The following is a 22921-nucleotide window of genomic DNA, read 5'->3' on the forward strand; positions in this document are numbered from 1 at the left end:
GGGCATTAATGAATGAGGGAAAGAGACTTCCTCCCATTATCAGGAATGATGAAGGAAAAACAATAAAGAGCTATAAAATACTATGGGAAGCAGCAGGATGAGCTGAAGTCTTGATTGCAGCCTGCTACCTTGCCAAGACTTGATGACAAAAATGCATTAGTCCCTGCCCCATGAAGGGTCCTGGCTCTCCAGGCACTGTTATTCTGCTGCGGGTTCAGCCCTCGGCAGGCCCTCAACATGTCAATAGGAAGGCTGGGCCGGCCAGGTCATCGGCCAGGTACAGTCCTGTGCTGTGTGTGTGTGCCCGTGCCCTGCCCTGGCTTTTCCCGGGAAAGGAAAACTGGGAAGGGATGCTGTGGATGCACTCTTGAGCAGGAGAAGGTGGCGTATGTCTGTGTGTATGGGAGGGGACAGTACATGGAAGTGCGTGTGTACCTGTGGTATGTTTGTGTTTATGTGCAAGCCTGCCCATTCCCTATCTGTGAGGACGGTGTGTGGGGAGCTCTGAGAGGTGCGCGCGTCCCATACGTAGGGAGGTTAACGTGGATTCACCCGTGTGTGAGAGGGGAATCCCCTGCCCGGAGTGTGCGCTTAGCGTGGGCTGTGTGTGTGCGTGTGTGCACATCCCCTGCCCGGGGGTCAGTGTGGGCTGTGTGTGTACCTGCATGCGCAGGAGTGTGTGTCTGTGTGCGTGTGAGGGAGTGAGTGTGAGTGAGTGCGCGCACCCCGCCCGTGGCACTGGCGCGGTGTCTGTGCGCGGCTGCTGTCTGTGTGCGCGGGCGGGCATCCCCAGCCCGGGCAGGGTGGGGGGATGTCCCCCTTTGTCTGGGGGCAGGGGGAGGGGGCAGTGCCGGGTGCGCGCACCCCGGCGCGGAGCGTGCGCGGGCGCGGCGCTCGGGAGCGCGGCCGGGCGGGGGGCGGGGGGCGCCCCGCGTGCCCCGGCCGGGAGCGGCCGTGCCCCCCCGCCCCGCCGCCGCCGCCGCCGCCGCCGCCGCCGCGCACAGCCGCAGACACGGGCGGCCGCGCCGGCAGCCGGCGGCTCGCATGCAGCCGGGGATTACAGCGGGGCGAGGGCAGCGAGGGCTCGACTCTTATCCCCCCTCACCCCCCTCCATCCTCCGCCCGACACCCCAGCCGCTCGCCGGGCGGCTGCTCCGCCGGCTTTTCATCTCCGGGGGTAGGAGGGAGATGCCTTGGCCGCGGTTTTTCCACCCCCAGCCCTCTCCGTGCAGGGAGAGGCGGTGATGTGGAGCCGGGAATGTAGAGGAAAACCCTCCCCGGGAAGGAGCGACCAAAACAAATCCCTCGCCGTGGCTTTGGCGGCCGCGCAGTGCCCGGGGAAGCCCGAGCAGCCCCTGCCAGCGCTGGGGAATCCCTCCTGTAGCCCCCGGCGGCGCCCCGGGCGCCCGCGGAGCAAGGTAAGCAGGAGGGCATCCCTCTTCCGCCGAGAGCTGCTTTTCGCTTTTATTTGTATTTATTTGAGATCCCGAGTCATCCCCGGCTCCCGCCCTGATGGGACTGTCAGGGGAGACGAGAACTGCCTGCTGCCGGGAGCGCCCGGTCCGGCCGGGAGCGCGGCGCTCCCGCGGGGAGCCCCGGGGTGCCCCGGGCGCTGGGGAGCGCCGCTGGGGAGGGGGCATGATCGGCGGGGCGGGACGGACGCCGGGTGTTCTCCCCGGCTGCCTGGATCGGGCTGAGGCAGGATAATAGAACCCTCACCCTGGAAGCGCTCTGGAAACCGTGGCTCGTATTTTTGTTCCTTCAGAGCTGCTAAAGGGAGGGAGGGAATGACATTTCGTAGTATTCTGCCTCCTGCCGTGGGTGAGCTCCACCGATAAAGGCTCGTCATTTGTTTCCAATGCTCTAATAGTGCTTGTGGGAACCTGATGATACAAAACCTCAGCCTTCTCGGTAACTGTCGTTGGAATTGCCCCATCTACCCGGGGACTGAAAAATCTCCTCTACAGAAAAAATACATGTAGCATTGTGGTAGTCTAAAGTACACTGTCATATATGCTTTCTGTAGGTAGGTAGCATGCTGGCCCCTGGATTAAAAAACCTAAATGCCATTAGAAATAAGCATGTTCATTGGCTACATGGCTTCTACAAACCATTCAGTGTGTTTCTTCTATCAGAATTTCACTGCCTGGGTGAAGGCAGACCTTTGTTTATACCCTATGTATGTACTGTCCATATTTATAGTAGGGTTTGGACTTTATTCAATTCAAGTTACATAATGATTAAGATACAATAGGCAGTTATATATGCAGCTTCTTGGGCATTTTAATCCAGTGCAGAAAAGACTGACTCTAGCAACACTGCCACAGTTGTCACTTTTTCAATGTTTGTGTAAGACAGGAAGTGTCCATAGCATCAGGTGGAGACAACGTTCCTTAGCAAATACATAATCATCAAGACCTTGCTATTAAAAGGACACCTAAGTGAAGGATTTCAGTGACCCTGTCCTGTAGCTCTGAGGAGGTGCCAGGATTGGTTTAGAAGAAATGCAGCGAGACTAGGCAGCCTTGGGAGGGGGAAAAGCCTGTCTGGTAACATTTTCCATTAAAAACACCTAGAGTTCAAGTTTGCTCAGCTGGTGAGTCTGTCCAACTTAGAGCAGAGCTAGCACCAAGCCTTAGAGGCTGGGCAAGGTCTGCAAAACGGAACATTCCACCAAGCCTGGGACACGATCCTCCAGGGAGTTTTAGTAGAAACTTTCAGGGGAGCAGGGTCAATGAGTACATGCCACTTACGGGATTTGTTTGTTCTCTGATCAACAAGATGTGCTAGCAAAACTCTGGAGTCTTTCCCAGAGAGATAAGATGCAGTACAGAAAAAAAAAAAATAGTTTGTTTCTGGTTCTTAGCACCTCTGTCTATTCTGTTCAAACAACTGATAAATCTGATACAACTGATAAACTCTCACTTTGTTCAGCATTAGTGGAACTTGCAGCTGGCTTGTTGTAATTTTTTTTTCCAATGAGTGCTTCTGCAGGCAGCTCTTACCACACCACAGCATTCAAATTTCTCTTGCCTCCTTTCTCAGCTGGATGCTGTTGCTGGAGCTCAGCAGGTTGCCCTCGCTCAGATGTATGCAGAGAGTAAAACATCTTCAGCTTGAGATGAGGGAGAGGTGCTGTTCAGAGCAGCATGCTTCAGCCTGGGCATTTCCATTTGCTTCAGCATTTTGAAATGTCCCATTGCCTTAACAATGCCATATCACCTATATTTATTCATACTCAGCTTTTTTTTTTTTTTTTCCTAAGTGAAAGTTAATTGGCAAATTCTGGCTTGCCATTCAAAGCAAGGCGAGAGGTCAGGATTTGCAATAGCTTTCTTGCCAACAGTTGGGATTTTGCCAAAGTTTGCTACTGTCACTTTTAGAAAAACATCTTGATCTTATGTGACTTCCTTGAGCTTCATGTAACCACATGTGCAGGTAAAATATATTCCATGGTGCTGCTGTATTTAAAGCTACCTGCTGAAGGATATTTTTTCAGTCAGTGTCTTACTCCGTCTGTCATGATATAAACAGCACATTGGGGAAGGTCTATCTGGTCTCAGCTCAGAGGAGGAATGCAAGCTGAGATATCTGGTGAAGGGGGCAGTGACTGGAAGTATGTCAGTGCAGTGGGATTCCACTGCAGACCCTCCTGAAGGTGTCTGTTCTACCAGAGTACTGGTACTCTGCTGTTCCCCACAGGAAGAGATGGAAGCCAGAGAGGGAAGCACTTAAAGTTGTACACCACTTCAGCTTCATCAGAGTAGACATACATGCAGTGTAAAAATGAATCTTTGGATGTTTTCAGGGGTCAATTCTATTAATTCATCATGTTATTGCATAATGTCTTCTGACCCAGCAATGCTCACAGCTCTTGGAATTAAGCAATTATTGCCTCTGAAAGGACTATACATGTTTGTCTAATATTGCTACAGTAAGTTTTTATCATCTTTAGGAATTAGAGTTTTTTACCTAAGAAGTGTCTGAACATTATAAACATATATATAAAATAAACATTAATATCAACAATAATATAAAATAAACATAATAATGGATGCATGATAAAAAACAGGCTGTAGTTTACTTTGTTCTGTTTCTAGTCATAGGATATGAACACCCCAAGAGAAAATGCTTTTGAATTCCCATCTGTAGTGGGCATCTTTTTGTTGTGATTATTGCTGGAGTAGTGGAACTGGGTATTTGATTTCTTGGATTTTATAATTAATCATTGGAATATGTTATTTTAACTCACATTTTAGTAGGGAGAAATGTGTGTTTACTTTGTAACCAGAATATTAACTTCAAGCCAAAATAAATTTGCCAATATTAAATTGCAGAGATTTTTTAAGATGTGCAACAGTGTTATATGGGATAATGTGCAAAGAAATTGATTAGGACACTACAGAGTAGATGTTATCCTAAATGTAGATTTTTGTGCAATCTCGTAGCTTCATATGTTTTTTAATCTATAATTCTCTGGCTATATGGAAAAGATATGGAAAGAATTTCATTATTTTTAATTTTTTCTTCACTATTATACAATCAGAGGTATCATATTGCATGCTATTACATATACATTGCTCAGTCATGCTCAAATAAAGTCTCAGTAAAATACATATATATGGCTAAATTAAAAAAAAAAAAAAATCAGAGAAGCTTAACAACTCAAGTGTTTATTGAACAGAACTTGGAGGTTTCTTATCTTGGTTACCGTACAAAGTTAGTCCCAGTATAGCTTCCCAGGCCACTACATATCATAAGAGCCCCAGGAGGGTATGCATCAGTAAAGATACTTAAAATCTATTGGGCTTAAACCTGCCTGTATTCTTCATAAAAATCTGGAAGGACAGCAAAGGCTATTTTGCCTTTTGTCCGTCCCAGTGCTTGCTACAGCATCTGCAGAAATTTCAGCGCAAGTCACACATTCGCATCTTCCTAAGTTTTCACTTGTTTGCTGTGCAATACATTCCTTCTTCCAAGTCTGGAAGGATGGAGTTTCTTAAAGGATGAATTTCTTAAAGGATGAGTGTCTTAAACTACTTTTTTTTCATCACCATGAAAGTATGATGATGGTAACCACATAATCAGAAAACAAAGAGAATTATTTTGAACACACTTTGTTGTGGATTATGGTATGAATTATAGGGAAACAATAAAAGGAAAGTCTCAGGCCACTGAAATCAGTGAGGTTTTTAATTTTTTTGCTCCTAATGCAGGAAATCTATATTTAGCGATAATGATAGATCAGCTGTGACTTAGGTGTCTGGATTCTGTACATCCCTATTCCTTCTCTGGATAACTATAAAGAGTTGTCAGTAGCATCACTGCTGGCACCAGTAAGAGAGTCAGAACAACAATCTATTAGCTAATAAATAATATATGTAATGCTGGCATAATGCAGCTCTGAGCATTTAGGAGTAGGCTGTGATAAACAGCAGCAGAACTCTTTACAAGGAAGAATGGCAATTGACCAATTTACCCCTCACAGTACCATGACAGAGGAGCACAGTGCACTGTAAAATTGTGTGAGGGCATTTACAGTCTGAGCGAAGACAGAGGGGCTAAACAGCTCTCTTTCCACAGCACTGGCATGTGATGCATAAGCCCCTAGGTTTTTTGTTACCTCTAAGTAAGTGCTTCTTACTAGGAAATCAGACTTGCTATTGAAAGTCTTTGCTCTTCTTGCTGCCATCATACTCAGGTACTAGCTTGTTAGGAAATAAATGTCAGCCCTGTAGGTAAAACCACATTATGAGGAAATGAATGCAAAGCTGTGCTGATAATTAACTGAACAAAGCTCTCGAATGTAATCTTCTTTGATGACACTGGAGATGAGCTTCTCCCCTGACTGCCTAACAAGTTAAGAAATAGAAGTCAGTTATGGCAGTACAGTCCCCAAATGCAGAATAAATTTACCTCAGAGCATTAATAAGGCAGTTCGTAAAGTAATATTTCACAGTACATAATCAATAGTTTACTTTTAGAAAATTAGCTGTATTTTCAAAATATACATAGAGATAAAAATTACAATCAAATGCAAGAACTCAAAATTAAGTAATAATGCTTCTTTTATGGATTTTTCAGTTGTTTCATTTGCCCTCTTAAGGTATGAGGATTTTGTTACCTACAAGGTTGTTGACCTCATCTCAGGTGAATGTACGCTCAAATGGCAGAGTAATCCTGCTATAATTTATAAGCCATTCATTCACTGTAAACTTGCATATACCAGAGACATTTTGAGACAGTTTGAGCAGAAAGTGCTGGCAAACTGCAGAAGCTAGAAGAATCCCGCTAATGTATTTAAGCAGACTCAAAACATTGAATAGGCTTAATTAGCCTTGAAATCACACAACTGTGAATGACAGTATTGAACGTGCTTTTCTAGTGGTTGGTGAGATTAACAGCACAAAGTTGCTCTACCTTGACAGGAGTGCTGTCTAGAAGGTCTTGCCTTCTGGAATATTTCCTCTTATGATTTCTTCATTCTTCTTACTGCTGACATTGAGCAAACCTCTTAACTGGGTAAGCTTTATACTCAAATTTATTTTCCTGCCTGGCTACTGATAGTCACTTTGGTCTCTATTTAAGCATAGCATTAAAGTAGCATTAGCAGTGCTGTGTATCTTCTGCTCCTTTTGAATTAAAGAAGGGATGAGAATGTTTATCTGCTTCAACATGTTTATAGATAACCTAAGTAGAAGCAAAAATACCTCAATTTTGCTCAGTAACCTTGTGGTTAGGGTACTGATGGAGAAAAATTGAGATTTTTTAGGCTTTTCATTGATTAGCATTACGCAAAGAAACATTTCACTTCTTGTAATCCAAGATTACCACCCACCAAAGGACTGGTCACACCCTTCAGTTACAGACTCATTCGTGTCTTGTCTTTCAAGCTCAGGCTGCCTCGTTCTTGCTCAGTAAGAATGGGGTTGGTCTCCATCTCAGCAGCTGTTGTGGGGATTACTGATAGCAGCAGGAGTCTGGAAGATATAAACCACAGGTTTGAATCACCAGGAATGTGATTCAGTGAATGTTTAATGACCAAGCAATGGCATCAAGGTGGAATCAAGGCCACCACCTCAAGGTGTATTTGGAGAGAGTAGATCTTGTTCAATTCTTTTAAAATACTATTTTACATACCTCTTGTAAGAGGAAGTTTCCAGGCTTAGAATATGTGGGTGGGTTATGTCCCTTTTGATCCTGATTATGCATTGGACCTGGATGGGAGTTAAAAGCATCTTCTTCCTGACTGTGAAGTATCGTGTTGATCCTGCCTTAGAGGTTCCCACACCCTTCTTTGAACTTGGGACCTGTGTGTTTAATATTAGAAACCCTGAACTAATGGCTCTGATGAAGCATATTTTTTAAGAGGATGCTGTGGCTTTTAAAAATACATTTTGGCTTGATAGAAGTAAATAAATTAATTTATAGTGGCAGTTTTATAAAAGTATTCCTTTTAGCCTGTCTTGATTTCAGAATTATAGTAACAGTAGCATAGGGTTGTGCATGATAGTGAGTCCTCACTTTTTTTCTATTGTCAGGTCAATTTGAGGGTCAAAAAATATCAATACTCTTGGTATCAGTTAGGACTAAAAGTCAGTGTAGCTTCTTCTCTACAGTGTTAAACTGGACTTCCTAAGGACAGCTTCCCCTTACTTACCCCCAGACCAACTGCATCTTTGTGCATTATGTGGAACCAAAACTGATAAGGTCTTAGATAAGGTCAGGAAGCAAAATTTTCTGTTTTCTGGTGACTGCTTTTCTCAGATAGGCAAAATAAGATGTTGTGTTGACCTAGGCTCTGCACAGCAGTTTGGAGTAGTAGTTTGGGATGTTTTTCCAAGGCATCCTATAGTTGAAGACATCAAAATGTTGAAGGGTTGGATTCCTCAGATAAAGATTAGATGGAAATTTCTCTTAATTTTTAATGATAAAAGCCTTCTGCAAGTAAAGACTTGCTGACGCTGTGACCTCGGGGACATTTCCAGCTATGTAGGTACAAAGGCACTTGTCAAAAATTGAGTCTCCCAAAAACCAAGGCCTTGATTGATTCCTTTTTTCCACCTTTGGGGCTTCTGTAAAGCACCAACAATATGAGTTTGAGATAGGCTCCTAATTGATTGAGACAGAGGTCTCTTGAGTAGATCTGCTCATTTCAACCTGTATTCTTTGGCCAAGTCTCTTCCTATCTGTGATCCAGGTAGGTTTAGGCCTACCATTTACCTTGATTGAATCAGGAAACAATACTGTTAGAAATGGTTGAAAATGAAATTTTTGACAGAAGCAGCAATTGAACATAAATATTTTAATTTCTGAAGTCACTTAGGAATGCAACTGTGCTTTTCTTAATTGTAGATTTGGGATGGTGGCATTGGATGTTTTTTCTTTATTAGAAAACTCAACCGTATACCAGGATTCTGACCAAAATGCAACATCCAAAATTTTGGGCGCAATTTCATTCAAAGAAGGATAAAATCTGACTCTTCTGTATGATGTGCCTCATTGCTTCAGACATCATTCTCTATGTATATAGGATAATATTATATGTTGTGTAATATTTCCCTGCCTAGAAACCTAGAATCATCATTCATTACTACACTGTGCAAGCTTTTCTTCAGAAGAACAAAAAGACATCTGTGAAGTTCTTAGCTGCTTTCAGCTACTTGGCAGCACAGTTATTGGTAGGGAGCAGTGGAAGATTGAAGGGTTAGAGAAGCTAACATATTTAGAATAATCCTAAAACGAATTGCTTTAGGACAACTGGTTACATTAGTGCCTTCTCAAAGAACAAATTATGTGTTGACAATCTCCTCCATCATCTAAATGCACTGCAATGCAATTAGAAGAGAAAATCAAGTAGTGGACAGATAAATTGCAATTCAAAGCTCTAATTTATTAATATTAATGTATTTGCTATTATTAGTGTATCCTGCATATGTAACATCTGTAGGCTCTCAAAGAATTGTATGGAAGCACCAATCAAACCTGTGGATCCAGAGTGCTAGTTGGGATATAAATATGTAGTCTGATTTAGACCTGACATGAGGACCTTACATAATCACATTTCTGTAATATCAGGCTGTTTGACATTAAAGAAAATGATCTGCCATTCGGCCTTGTACTTCTCTGACAGCTCATCTCCTCAGAAGTTTCCAGGGAAGGCTAAATAAGCAGGGAAAGACAGTATCTTTGGCAAGAGCAGTAACAGCCCTTAGCAACCAATTGTAAACATGAACAGTAAAGTGTAGACCAAGAACTACATCCTAAATGACAGATGTTTCAACCTGCAATGGAAATGGAAGGGTTTTTGTAAGCTGAGCAGGAGTGCATCAGGCTAGTTTGTAAGGATCATATAGCCACACTTATCACAAGCACCAACAGCAGAGCCGCTAGTAAGGAAAGACAGAATCTGAGCTGATCTGAAACAAAGTTTGGTGGGGATCTTGATTCAGCACTGGATGGGCTACAAAGCCAAGTTCAGTGCTCTCTTGAGACCTCAGTGCAGGCTGAGTGGGTGCTACAATCCCAATGTTCAGATACAGACTTGTGAAGAGGTACTGCTCAAAAAGACCACTTGAGCCCTAAATTCCATGAGACTTGAAGTACAATTACTCTGAATGCTCACAAGAGTAGCTTTTCGTAAAGCAGGCTGCATTACCTGTAGTGTGTCTAGAGCCCACCCACGTGGCTTTACCTTGCATAAGAGCTTCAGTAAGCGATTATAAGTGCTACTGGGGTAGAAAACTCAGATAAGCCAAAACTGCCAGGCTTATGTGGCTGCAAGACTTTAAAAACATTTTATCAGCTCTACTTACCCTCTTTTTATGTCTTCTGTCACCTTACCTATTTCTGTCTGGGTTTTCTTATCCAAGGCTTCTAAGGAATATATAGAGTCTCAGAGTCTGCTGCTCCTTGATGAAGTTCAGCTCATCCATCTAAAAGACACCTCTGTGCTCAAGATGGTGAGAACAGCGACTTAGCAGACAGACTGATTTAGTCAATCTGAAAAGTTCGTCTATAAAAGGCCTCATCTTTTTTGAGTTTTTCCTGCAGATCTCCAAGACTTTGTGCAGCCAAAGTTTAAATTTTCACATACCAGAAATAAATAACCTGTGAGGTCTGCTATGAAGTAGAAATAATTATCATTTTAGACCAGTTAGCCATTGCCCCAAGAGCTGATTTTCCAGGATTTACTCTCAAAGCAAGATCTTACTTTTCATGGACCAACCCATCTATAGCTGTTAACAGAGCAGTCAAAGCAACAAGTGGAATTTAGTCTTAGTTCGTGGAAAGACCCAGCTCTCCAGTAACAGCTCTGCTCATGACTGTAGTCTGGCAAGAGCCAGCCATTGCTCACAGAGAAGCTGTGTTACAGGGGAGACAGGCTAAGGTCCATCTTTTCCCCCTCAGACAACATTGCTTCAAGTGGTTTCAGCCACTGAAGCCCCTGAGGACTTGTACCAAGAGCTGTCACCAGCAATTTGGATAATCAAAGCTCAGCTGCTTCTCTCCTGTGCACACATGCATGTGTTCCTGCATATAGATATGAATCTGAGACATACAAAGGATGCTCAGGAATACTTTGACATGTTTCCTGAAACTTCACGCGTTCAGCTTGCCAATCCTTAACTATATGAGATGTGACTTTTCTAAAGGTGGGAAATGGAAATAACGAACAACTCATTTGAGCAGGATGCTTTTATGCAGAGTTTTAGCTATCACATCAGCCATCTTTTTAAAAACTGAAACTAAGGGAAAATTCTAGTAAAAGATCCCACAGCACACCATTTAGAAGCTGAAGATCTTCATATTTTGAAACAAAGAGCAGACATTTGAGAGCTAAGATGTGGCAGCAGAGAGATTACAGCAAAGCAGGCACTGAAAAAAAAGAAGAATCATACAAACAAAATGTGTTTGCTCAGTAAAAATGTATTGGTTTTGTCACAACCAACTTGATTCATCTTTTCTTGGCTAATTTGCTGGATCCCAGGTTGTAGGCTTTAGGAGTCAGATGCTGAGGTGAGCACAGGCTTTCTAAGTTTTTTTTTTAAATCACAGAGTATCTCCAGTTTTCCAGCTAGAAGGGATCATAAAGATCTTTGAGTTTAAGTCCCTGCTCCTCACAGCATTACCTAAAACTAAAAAATAAACCATATGCTCTTGAACTCTGAAAGGCTTGGTGTCATGACCCCTTCCCTGGGGAGTCTGTTCCAGTGCCCAGTATCCTCTGGGTGAAGAACTTTTTCCTAATGTCTGCTCTGATTTCTCCTGGCCTTATACCTACAAAACCTAAAACTAGTTTTTCTAGAAAGTGTTACATATCTGCAATAAATGCAGCCTGAAGTTCTTAATCCTTAAGTCAGTGTTAACAGCTAAGATAGTAAATGCCAGATCTTTCTTGATTTTGGTGAGCATCTTTGCTCATGAGGAAAACCAGCACATAGATCTTAGACTCTTCAGACATGAAAATAAATACTTTGAATGGGATCACCCATTTAATAATTTGTTTAATGCTTAATAATTTCACAATCTCTCCTTTTTAATCCAGAGCTTTCTTGAACTTTAAAAAAAATAATTAAATATCAGTACATCTAGAACCAGATTATGTTTTAAAATGCTGAAGACTCTTTCAGCAAATTGTGAAAAACTCATCCATTTGTTTTCATAGCAAGGAAATTAATAAAATGTTTTCTTGAAAACAGTTTGACAAATTTTGACAAAAATACATCTCCTGACAAAAATGGTAGAAGTTTGTCCTTTAAACGTCAGAAGAAAGCAAAATTGTGCACTTTTCCTGGGGTCCTTACAATACAACCTCTTCTTAGGTGCCACATACTTTTTTTCCTCACTGTTTTAAGTGTAGGACATGCTCCAACAGTAAAGTGTACTTATGTACTGTAGCTTCTCCATCATCTTTGGTGAAATTTGTATGACAAAGATTAGGAGAGAGGTTTATGGCTAAGGCATGCAAGAGTGGCTGGTATGTGAATCCTTTTGGAAGAGAGGTCTTGTGCATAGAGTCCACGGAAGGGGCTGGCACTGCTCAGCACGGCAGCCTCCCTGTGTGCAGTTACACTCACCTGCACTCCAAAGCAGATGGCTGTGAACAAACCACTTATTAGGAGCACACCTTGAAGCATGTGGACTCTCCAGCCATCCTTGCAAATGACTTGGAGAATCCAAACTGTGCTGTGGCAGGCGATGCTCCGGCAACGTGACAGCACAGATAGCTGGGTTCCTCAGCCTGAGGGTTTAATCTGGTCATGTAGGCATGCCCATCAAAAGGGCTGAAAATTCTAAGGACTCTGTAAAAAGCAGCTATCTCAATGTGAGCAGCCAAAATTGCTGGGTACCTCAGGCATCTATGACCTTCATTTCTACAGTATAAAGCAATGGTAATAATGGCCTCCTACTGAACAGGAGACTGGGATACCCTGGAAGCACTTGGGTGGGACAGGGAGAGCTCCCTGAGGGAAATTCAGCACTTTGTGTGTAATGTAGGCCTTGCAGCAGGAAATGCTGAATAACATCAGAGGCCAAATACTGAATGAGAAAGATGAAAAGAAATGCTAAATAATTACCCGTTCATGTAAGGGATTGATGAGAGTCACACCGTTAAAAGCTGCATGTCTGTGGTGCCGGGGAGAGCACTTAACCTTCCTTCTGGCTTTCCCTAGCTTTTTGAGTTGTAGTCTTTGAAGTTTTCATTTTTATTTAATGCAAAAAAAATTGGCTTTGATTTGAAGAGTTTTATGTAATGTTACAGGTATTTTGCTACAAAGTAATTTTATTATTGCACAGGAAAAATGCAGGGTTTATCTAGATTTGCTTTTATATATGGGGGTAGAATTTGTGGTTTTATCTATCAATTACTAAGCATGCTGGTGAGCACCAGGCTGGCTTTGCCTGCCTCCCAAGTGATAGTTATATTTATTACTAGCCCATGGTGGACAAAGTGCATGGTGGAATTGCACACAGCCTAAAGGTTAAGGCAAAAAGCCAAGCTGAAAAATATTTTAAGCCTTCCTAGGAAAAAAAAAAATCTTCTGAGTTAGTTACAGTAGCTAAAGTGCTGAAAGGTAATTTAATGGATTGTAAAGGTAACCTCACTCATATAATTTTGTTATTGTGGAAGATCTGGTGATTTTGTATTAAATTGATAATGTGCATTTTCAAGTTAGAAATGTTATATAGTATCATAATGGCAATTTCCTTTTTCGACAAGGTAACTAACCTAGTTGATGGGGGAAGGCAGTGGGTGTTACCTGTTTTAGATTTCAGTAAGGCTTTTGGTACCGCCTCTCACAGGATCCTTCTGGATAAATGTCTGGCCCACAGCTGGATAAACACATCATGGGATGGATGAGCAGCTGGCTCATGGGTCAGGCACACAAAGGTTACAGTGAATGGGAAGACATCAGACTGACCTGTCTGTGGTGGGGTTCTGCAGGGCTCCGTCCTCAACCCTGCGCTCTTCAACATCCTATAAATTACCTGGATGTAGGACTGGAAGGGATATTACATTCGCTGAGAACACAAAACTGGGAGGAACTGTTGATTCCCCCGAAGCCAGAGAGGCCCTGCAGAGAGACCTTGACAAATCAGAGGGCTGGGCAATCACCAACCATACGAAGTGTAACAGGGAGTAATGCCCAGATTCTGCATCTGGGATGGGGCGATCCTGGATGGATGTGCAGACTGGGAAATGAGAGGCTGTAAACCAGTGGCAGAGAAAGGGACCTGAGGGTCCTGGTTGTTGGCGAGTTGAATCTGAGTCAGCAGTGCCCTGGCAGCCAGGAGGGCCAAGCATGTCCTGGGGTGAATCAGGCACAGCATGGCCAGCTGGGCAAGGGAGGGGATTGTCCCACTCTGCTCTGCACTGGGGCAGCCTCACCTCGAGTGCTGGGGGCAGTTTTGGGTGTCACAATACAATAATATAAAGCTACTGCAGAGTGCTCAAAGGAAGACTATGAAGATGGCAAGGGGACCCTGTGATTCTGAAAGTAGAGGCTGTTGAATATGGTTTTTTTTAAGGCACAGGTAAAACCAGGCTTTTTATACAAGGTTTGGGGAAAATCTGCACATAAGATATTTTTTAAAAATTATCATCAGAGAACGACAGAAGGTAGGAAGAATGAAAGAAGGTGGGAAGAAAAGCACTTATGAAGGAAACTAAAATTATTTATTTATCTATTTTAAAGTTATACATCCTCCTTCTTCAATGTATATTTCAATGACAAGAACTTTGTAAAAAAAGGCAAAAAAATCACCCTCATGGTTCAAGATTCTTCACTTGGGGAAATCGGCTTTTTTATCTTTTCAGAATGCTGCATGTTGTGCATGGTGGTTCATCCCTTGGAACATACATATATACATAGCAGGTTCTCAACACTAAACTTAATAGTGTTTCACTGCTCACTTCAGTGTGGCCATCAGGATTTTTAAAGTTTTTTAGAAAAGCCACAGTTCCTCAAGTAGGAAAATGCAACCAATAATTATACTGAAAAATCAAGAAATGTTTTATCAGCTTTATACTACTCATGGTGACACTGGAGTATTTGCATTGTTTAAAAAATATGTCTGGTAACTACACTGCATAAAAGTTAAAGCAATGCATAGTCTTGTTAATCTGTTGTTTTTGCAGTCAGAAAAATAAATAAGGATATGCTTAATTTAAGATTAATCAGATGAGATGCTTGATCTCTATTGTGTTTTTACTTGATATTGCTAATATTAGGGTACATGTTTTCATTTTAAAAACAGAAAAATAAATCCCTGAGATACAATAGTGAATAAACTATTGAACCTATCTTGGAAATTCCTGAAGACTTGACTGATTTCATGAAGGGTAACAGAACCTCTTTATGGGTTTCTTAAATTCTCGTGTTTTCTTAAGTAAGACAACCTTTTAAGGAGAAATATCATTGTGCATTAAAATCTAAAATGATTTTATTAAAAAATAGAGTTTGGAAATATTTCCTCTCTAAAGAAACATCCTCTCATAACTATTTATTTTTTGTGTAGATGTCTGTATGTCAGAAGACTGACAAATGCATAACAGATCACTAACAAATGCTTAAGTGAGGAGATCTTGCAAGGATTGGAGTCCCCCACTTCTCAGAAGTCACACTATCACCCCCTTACATATAAGGCAATGAAGAGGAGGGTAAAACCAGAGGAAAAAAAAATCAGCCTAAGGTCAAGAAGAAAAAAAACAAAATGCAAACACAAAAGAAAGGGATATATATTATGTGAATCTACTGATGCCAGGCTTTGATTTTGATAGGATATTTATCTTTGAAACGATAATTTTTGTGAATGAAGGTAAATGTTACAGGCTTAAACCCTTATGTAATTTAGGCACAGAAGCGCTATGGGTTGCACTGGGAGGTGAAGAGGGATCTTCACAATGCAGTGCTGGAGGCAGGAAGGGAAGATGAAGAATATTTTGACCATTATAGTTTTGAAGTTCAGCTTGACAGTGAAATAGGTAACTAAAGTGATGGTGTTCTAGGCTGTTGCCATAATTATTTTATGCACAAAACAAAACAAAAAAGTAAATCTTTAGATGTAAGTATTTTTCTCATAAGTAATTTTCCTCTTTTCTGATGTTTTTGGACATGATAGTCTGTTATACTTGGACTGTAGTTAACTGAGTCTTATTTTATCTATTGGTAGAGGAACTTAAAATTTAGCTATAATGAAATTTAGCAATTTTGATTTTATACCAGCAACAGAGTCAATACTGTCATGGGTATGTCAGATGAAATACTGGAATTATTCTTTGTTTTTCCTGATAGGTCTAGTAAAGGATTTTTCTAGATCCTCACTGCTCTGGTGAGGATCTGGTCTATGTGACTTTCTAATTCTCTTTCAGGTTCTTGCCTTTTCTCATGATGATTTTGTACCCATTTGTTCTTGTGCCAACTGGTACTTCAGTACAAATAGTTCAAACCCTCTCAGGTGTTTACTCCTGATATATTTATAAGTAAAAATCCCTCTCAGCACAACTTTCATGCTTTACTCTGCAAAGAGTACAAATTCTTGTACACTTTGAATTATTTTATTTGCTGGACTTATTTCACTTCAAAACAAAACAAGCAAATAAAAAACCCCCTGAGATTACTAACTGTTGATTTGCTGATAACAGGAGGAGGAGATGTTAACTCTGGGAAATTACTGGGGAGGATTTTCCATCTTTGGAACAGAAGCCTTGTCTAAGCATTCTTTGGGCCGTGATACTAATGTAGGTTAATATTAAGCGCTATGTCTGACAGTTGGCAGCAGTAGAGCTGGTGGGTGGGTTTCCTTCCTGATTGATACTGGTATTCTACATTTAGTGACAAGCAGCTGCACTTCAGAGTTCACTGAAGCACTGGGCACAGTGAGTGAGGATGGACTTGAGGATTATTGAAACTGAGGCCGCTGATGGCTGTCATGCAGTCATGTCTGCAGCAATAGAACAGGTGAACAGTGGGGCAGAGAAGAGCTTTTCAGAGGATCAGTATGTACAGCTCTTACCTATATAACATATACATATATAACATGTATTACTGGTCAGTTGTCCACAAAAGCCTTAGGATTCTTTTTACCCATTTGTAACGACATAAGTACTGTGTGGTGCTAAAAAATACGACTTTACAGGATGGCAGTTGAATTGTTTGGTGAATAACATTTACTTGTTAAATAATACAGCAAACTAAAATTTAAATTGGGACAAAGAGGGAAGCAGTTTGGTTTGGAGGTTTTGATATGCTGTCATTGTTTTATTTAGTTTCAGTATCTCCCAAATTTGAATTTTTCAATAAAAGGTAGACTAAACTCTATCTTTACTTATAGATATTCCTATAATATTTCCATTTGCACACCACACACATTAAAAGATAAGTAATCAGATTAAACTAACACAGCTGAATCAGAAAGTGATTCTTAAAAAAAAAAAAAAAAGGAGAAAACTTAAGTCCTTTGTACAAATTGTAACAGTTGATTTTCACAAATACAGAAATTCCAGTGAGTTTTTCCTTTGTTTAAACATAGTGCTCCTAGCTGTTCCAGCTGTTCCAGTGCTTCTGGATATTACCACAGAGTATCACTATAAAGAGGGCAAATTGCAATCATTAAATGTTTATCTACATATAAAAGTATGGAGAGAGAGAGAGAGAAAGAGAGAAAGAGAGCAAGAGAGAGATTGGAGGATGCATTGTACATAGCAGTATTCTAATTTTTTGTCTTTTTTAGCTTTGGGAATGGAGCTGTCTGTCTGAAGAGGATTCTGCCCAAATACTCGTAGTCTCCAAGCTCATTTTCCTACAGACTCTGGTGTTACAACTTCATCTTTTTCAGAATGGCTGAGAAAGCTCCACCAGGGATCACCAAAAAGTCTTCAAGGTCCACCCTTTCTCTCCCTCCAGAACCAGTGGAGATCATTAGGAGCAAAGCTTGCTCACGGAGAGTTAAAATAAATGTCGGTGGACTCAACCATGAAGTGCTCTGGAGGACTTTGGACAGACTTCCAAGGACACGATTAGGAAAGCTCAGAGACTGCAATACCCATGAATCTCTGCTAGAAGTATGTGATGACTATAATCTGAATGAAAATGAGTATTTTTTTGATCGACACCCAGGGGCTTTCACCTCCATTTTGAATTTCTACAGGACAGGGAAACTACATATGATGGAAGAAATGTGTGCTCTCTCTTTTGGCCAGGAGCTTGATTACTGGGGGATTGATGAAATATATTTAGAATCTTGCTGCCAGGCAAGATACCATCAGAAGAAAGAGCAAATGAATGAGGAACTGAGGAGAGAGGCAGAGACACTGCGAGAGAGAGAAGGGGAAGAGTTTGATAATACCTGCTGCCCAGAGAAAAGGAAGAAGCTTTGGGACTTGCTTGAGAAACCCAACTCATCTGTTGCAGCAAAGGTAGGATAAGCAATAGGCTTAATACAAAGATAGTAGAAAATGGTTTCATGACCCATGCATCTGACTTGTAGGAATCAACAACATCCACTAAAATATTCAGAGAAAAGAAGAATATAAAAATCTACATGTCATTAAGTGAAAACATCCAAATCTGTCCTAAACCCCATTGAAATCAGCAGAAGGAACCCTGCTGAGTTCAGTTGTTTTTAGGCAACTACTGTATTGTATTGTACTTTGCTTTTGTGTATTTGATGAGAAACATCTGTGTGATTCTTAATGCACTCCATATGAAACACTTCAATGAAAATACAGAGTACATTATCTACTTGTTTTTTTATAAAAGCATTTGGTTATGACAAACATCAATTTCAGTATTGCTTGTCCTGTTACAGGCACTGCAGATGTGGTGTGTCAGTGTTTGGTAGGTTGTTCTGGAGAAGCTGTCAAAGAGTCATCAGCTGGTCTGGCATGGTTTTACTATGGCACGTTTTCTCAAGAATTAGAATCAAGAATTAGAGTGTTTTGTATAAAAATACTGAAATATTAATGCATGCATATATTTATATGCATGCATATTTATGTGTATACAGGTATATAAACAAGTATATATTCTATGCATGTAGACACACACAACTATGTGTAAAGTTTATATATATTTATTCAGAAGTGAGAACAAATTCAGATGAATCCTGGGTCCAGTTCTGCTGTCTTCAAACAGGGAAGTTGGCTGAAGTCCCACTGATACAATGGAGAAGTTTACCCTGATTGTGGAAATAGGATTGCACACACAGATGTTGGTACTGGTATTTAAAAGAAAGATTTACTTGCATCTTGAGGAACTTAGCTGTTCTGTTTGTGGCATGAAGCACTAACTAATGTGAGGTAAATTTTGGAAGCTCATCTCCAGTTTGAATGACTCAAAACTAAAATGTTTGATGTTTAGATGTTCATGTTAAGTTTAACTGTGCTTTATTTTCTTCTGTTGTTGTTTGTTATTGGATGCAATGCTCTTGGACCAAGGTAAGTATTAAAATATGACGGTGCAATGGACAAAAAAATGAGAATTCTGGCAAAGATTTTTCTTGCAATAGTAACTCTTACTATAGAGGTACAAGGCACTTTTTTTTTTTTTTAATTTTCATTTTTCATTGTGAGCTACCTAACTTTTCAAGAAAGGAACTTATTTTGTTAAAAAAAATGTTGTGTCAGAATTTAAGGTTTGTAAGTGGAATAAAAGCTTATAGGAGGGAAATGAAAGTATTCAGAATATTTTAGAAAACTACATGAATAAATTTTCTGCTTCCAAGATACATATTCTGGGCCATATGTTCCACTCCAGGAGAAAGAGCAGAGGGAAAGCAGATGGGCATAAGTTTTGCCAAAAAGGGTTCAGGGAGGCCATGTTACGCACCGTGATCCCCTGGTGCAAGCTAACATCCATCAGCCCTTGCCAGCACTTCTGCAACACAGCTCCTGCACTGCCTGCAGGACTCAGGGACCAGCTTCTCGGTCCTGCACGCCTCGAAACGTCACCAATGTGCTCTGTAACAGACCTCTCCTCCTGGATACGGGCAGGAGGAAATCCTGTCAGAGCCACACTGCTGAAACACACTGCACATGACCTGGGAAAGCACCTGGCAGTGGACACTGCCTCAGAGACATCCAGCAGGCAGATATGTTTGTGAAATATTTTGTCTTTTATATACAGAAATTCAGGCAGTTGTCTCTAAGGCTTGAGACATATGCTTAATTAGTGTTTGCCTAAGACTAGGTAGGAGTCAATGCAGCAAGATGAAGCAGATGAATAAAACAAAAGTAATATACTGATTTTTACATTCTTTGCCTATGACTCGTTTACATTCATTTGCATGTTGAATAAATGCAGAAATATAGGATGGTTAAACTTGAATGAGCGCTTGCCATTCATCAAACTGTTCTTATGACTTACACATCTCCCCATCATGAATTTGCTTTATAGAGATTAAGCTGACCCTGAGCTTTTAAGAAAATCCCTTTTTGGTCACTGCAAGCAGATTTCTCCTCAGATTTTGCATATGAATATGGCTGTTTCTTCAATTTACAAAGATGTCTAAATAATTTTTTTTTACCTTTTTATTTCCTTTTCCCTTCTTGCCCTAATTTGATTCAATATTATAGATCTTGCTTGCTACAGGTAGTTTAACATTGCACTTGTATGCATGTTGTAATGATTTTCATTATTTCAATTGCCTTTTGTCTAAGTTAATGCCATTTGATGTAGTTTCTGTGGTTCTGATAGCTAGGAGTCACAATAATACATGCACTCAGTTTCTCTATCTTGTCACCAGTCTGTAAATACATATATGAGCCAAAATTATAGTCAGATACACCCATGGCAGCTCAGACAGCTATAGAAACTTGGCTGAATGACATAAAGGAGAGCAAAGACCATCACAACACATTTGACCTTAGGTAACATAAAACAAGATATGGTGGAATCAGTTGGATGCACTTTGAAACAGACTATGTTAGGATCAGTGGCAAGGTTTTGTCTGAAGTGTTTAGATAACATCTCTTTTAGAGTTTTTATTTTTTTGTGTTTGGTCAAATAAGTTTCTAGTTTGTCCTGAGAGGCACAACCATCTTCTTTCCTCTGTAGGAATAGAAAGGATGGTGGGATTTTGACAGTGGCAAGTTGGGAACCAAGTGAGGAAATATTACCATAAGCCTCAAAACCAATTATTAGCTCCCTTTTGAAGAGATAAAACTGTATGAGTGTGCATAGATATACTATAGGTGCTTGTTCAGTCATTCAGATCCTGTGTGGCATCCAAGCAATTGACAGGAACAGCTTGCTTTTTAATCCCTTTCACAGCAAAGATTAGAAATGTGAGATAAATACTCGGATGTGGTTTTGATATGTGACTGTGTCTTGCCACTTCTTGATTCTGCTAAGAGCCCTTCTAGGTCTGATCCAAAGCTTACTGAATTAAGAGGGAGTCCTGCTTTGGATTAGTCATCTCAGGACAAATCCTGCTCCTTTCGAGGTCAGTGAAGGTTTGCCACTGACTTCACTTACAGCAAGGTGAGACAGAACAAGGTGACGGTGAATGAGCAGCATGTATTTTATAGGATATGCCACAATAAATAGGAGAAAACGAGAAGAATGTGTGGCAAGAAATTAAAACTATGTTTAGCTAGTAAAAAAAGGAATATTATAGGTCAAATGCTGTTGCACAGTACAGGCACACTTATCTTTTTGATTTTTTAAATTTAGTAAATGTAGATGTGCATCTCATCTCAGTCACTCATCTCATCACTAATTACTATGTTACAGGTACAGCAGTTCTTGCTTAGTCCTCATCCCAGTAATTCAGTAGACAATTGTGAATTCAGTAGACATTTCAGCTGAGGAAGACAGGATTTGCCTCCATTTTCCAGTGTTCTCATTCATAAGCTTTTTAAGTAGGATTAAGATAAAGATGTGCAGAAGTCCAGCCATTTCAGACATGTACAGTGCTATGGAATGAGAAGCGGTGCTGGGATTTATGAAGGACAGGAATTTTGCATATTTTGCATCCCAGAAAAGTCCCATAGCCTGGTCCCCAAACCACAGAGTTTTGTATGTGTCTGGCATTCTTTGGTCCAGAATAACATCTGAGTTTTTAGACCAGGCATTTATTTATATTTACTGCGTAACCAGTAGTTTGTGAAAACTGTCTTTAAAAAATATATTTATTTTATTTATGCTATCAACCATCATTTAGCCTTTTATTTGCAGCTGCTGGACCTATAACAGCCTCCTTAGTGCAGCAGCTACTCTAACCAACCTGTCAGTAGTATAAAAGTCCTCAGCAGATGCCAGAATGAGCACTGACTTCAGTCAGATGTGAACTTCGTGCAGTGTTTATGGTTTAGCACCTTGTTGAACTGGCATATTAAGAGAGCACCTACCTGAGCCCATGTCAGCTATGTCTGAGGTAAATTGTTCTGTACAGTGCACTCAAAATCAAAGGAACCTTACTTTGGAATGTGTGAATCAAATGAACCCATACATGTAGTATATCTTTCTCAAAGTGTTAATGCAATAGCTCTTCCTTTCATTCTTGTTTATTGGGTCCAATAGCCTGATTATTTTCTCTGTTTTTTATACTGATGAAAATATTTTGGGCTACATCCTGAATAAATATGGAATGTTTCTAGCCTGGAAATTTTACTGTAAATATAGATTGAATGAAACAAGAAATAAGTGGAACATTCAGGAGTAACAAAGACTCTATGTCTGCCTAAAGGTATCTGATAGTGACTTATCACCTTTCATCTACAAGAGTATTTTAATTACCTTAAAGTAACATTATCAACAAACATCACTCAGATTTTCCAATTTGTGTTTTATATCCCATATTGCCCCTTTGAATACAACTAGGATGAAATTGATTGTGATTGATTCTACAGTTTTTTTCTTGTGCAAGTAATTTTCTCCTCATATGAATATTTGCATCAAACTCAGTGTGACTACTAACTGTTCAAGTATAAAAGGTAGTACAAAGTAATTTAAAAAGTTACTATTCAGTCACATTCTGTCCTTGAAGTTTTGTATAACCCCTGTTGATGTACATTCAGAGAAGGGTAAAACATTGGCCTTTGTGTTTTTGCAGTATGGGGTTTGCTTTATTTAAAGTGAAATCTGATAGGGTTGAAAGTGTTCTCTGTTAATTCTGTTTGCTTCACTGCATGACTGATTTTTCATTATTTTATTTATTTATGTTTTTCTTTGGGCTTTTTTTTTTTTGGTTTGTGTTACAAATTGTAACATGAGTATTACTTCTTTGTAAAAACACACTAATTTATCAGCTAACTAGTGGATTGTGGATTACAGAGGGTATAATTATCCCAAGCTTGACTGGAAATTGTGAGGACATTGTGTGCTGTATTGAGTAACTAATCCCTTTTGTGAACAAAAATTCCTTTGGGGAGAAAAAAAAGCAGGAGCATACAAGAGGAGATTTAGGCCACCGA

General features: G+C 40.5%; 1 protein-coding gene across 2 annotated transcripts in view; it reads left to right on the top strand.

Annotated features, from left to right (window-relative positions):
• Positions 1 to 949: 949 nt before the first annotated feature.
• The window catches only part of KCNB2 (potassium voltage-gated channel subfamily B member 2), a 189535-nt gene continuing 167563 nt past the window's right edge, over positions 950 to 22921 (top strand). For both annotated transcript variants that reach the window (XR_012054172.1, XM_004175239.6), the window contains exons 1-2: positions 950 to 1418; positions 17239 to 17923. Coding sequence is in view for 1 of the 2 variants with exons in the window: in XM_004175239.6 (XP_004175287.3) it covers positions 17345 to 17923 (579 nt within the window). In the remaining variant the exon portion in view is untranslated. The remainder of the gene's footprint in view (positions 1419 to 17238; positions 17924 to 22921) is intronic.

Source organism: Taeniopygia guttata, chromosome 2 (assembly GCF_048771995.1).
Source record: "Taeniopygia guttata chromosome 2, bTaeGut7.mat, whole genome shotgun sequence".
NCBI lineage: Eukaryota > Metazoa > Chordata > Aves > Passeriformes > Estrildidae > Taeniopygia > Taeniopygia guttata.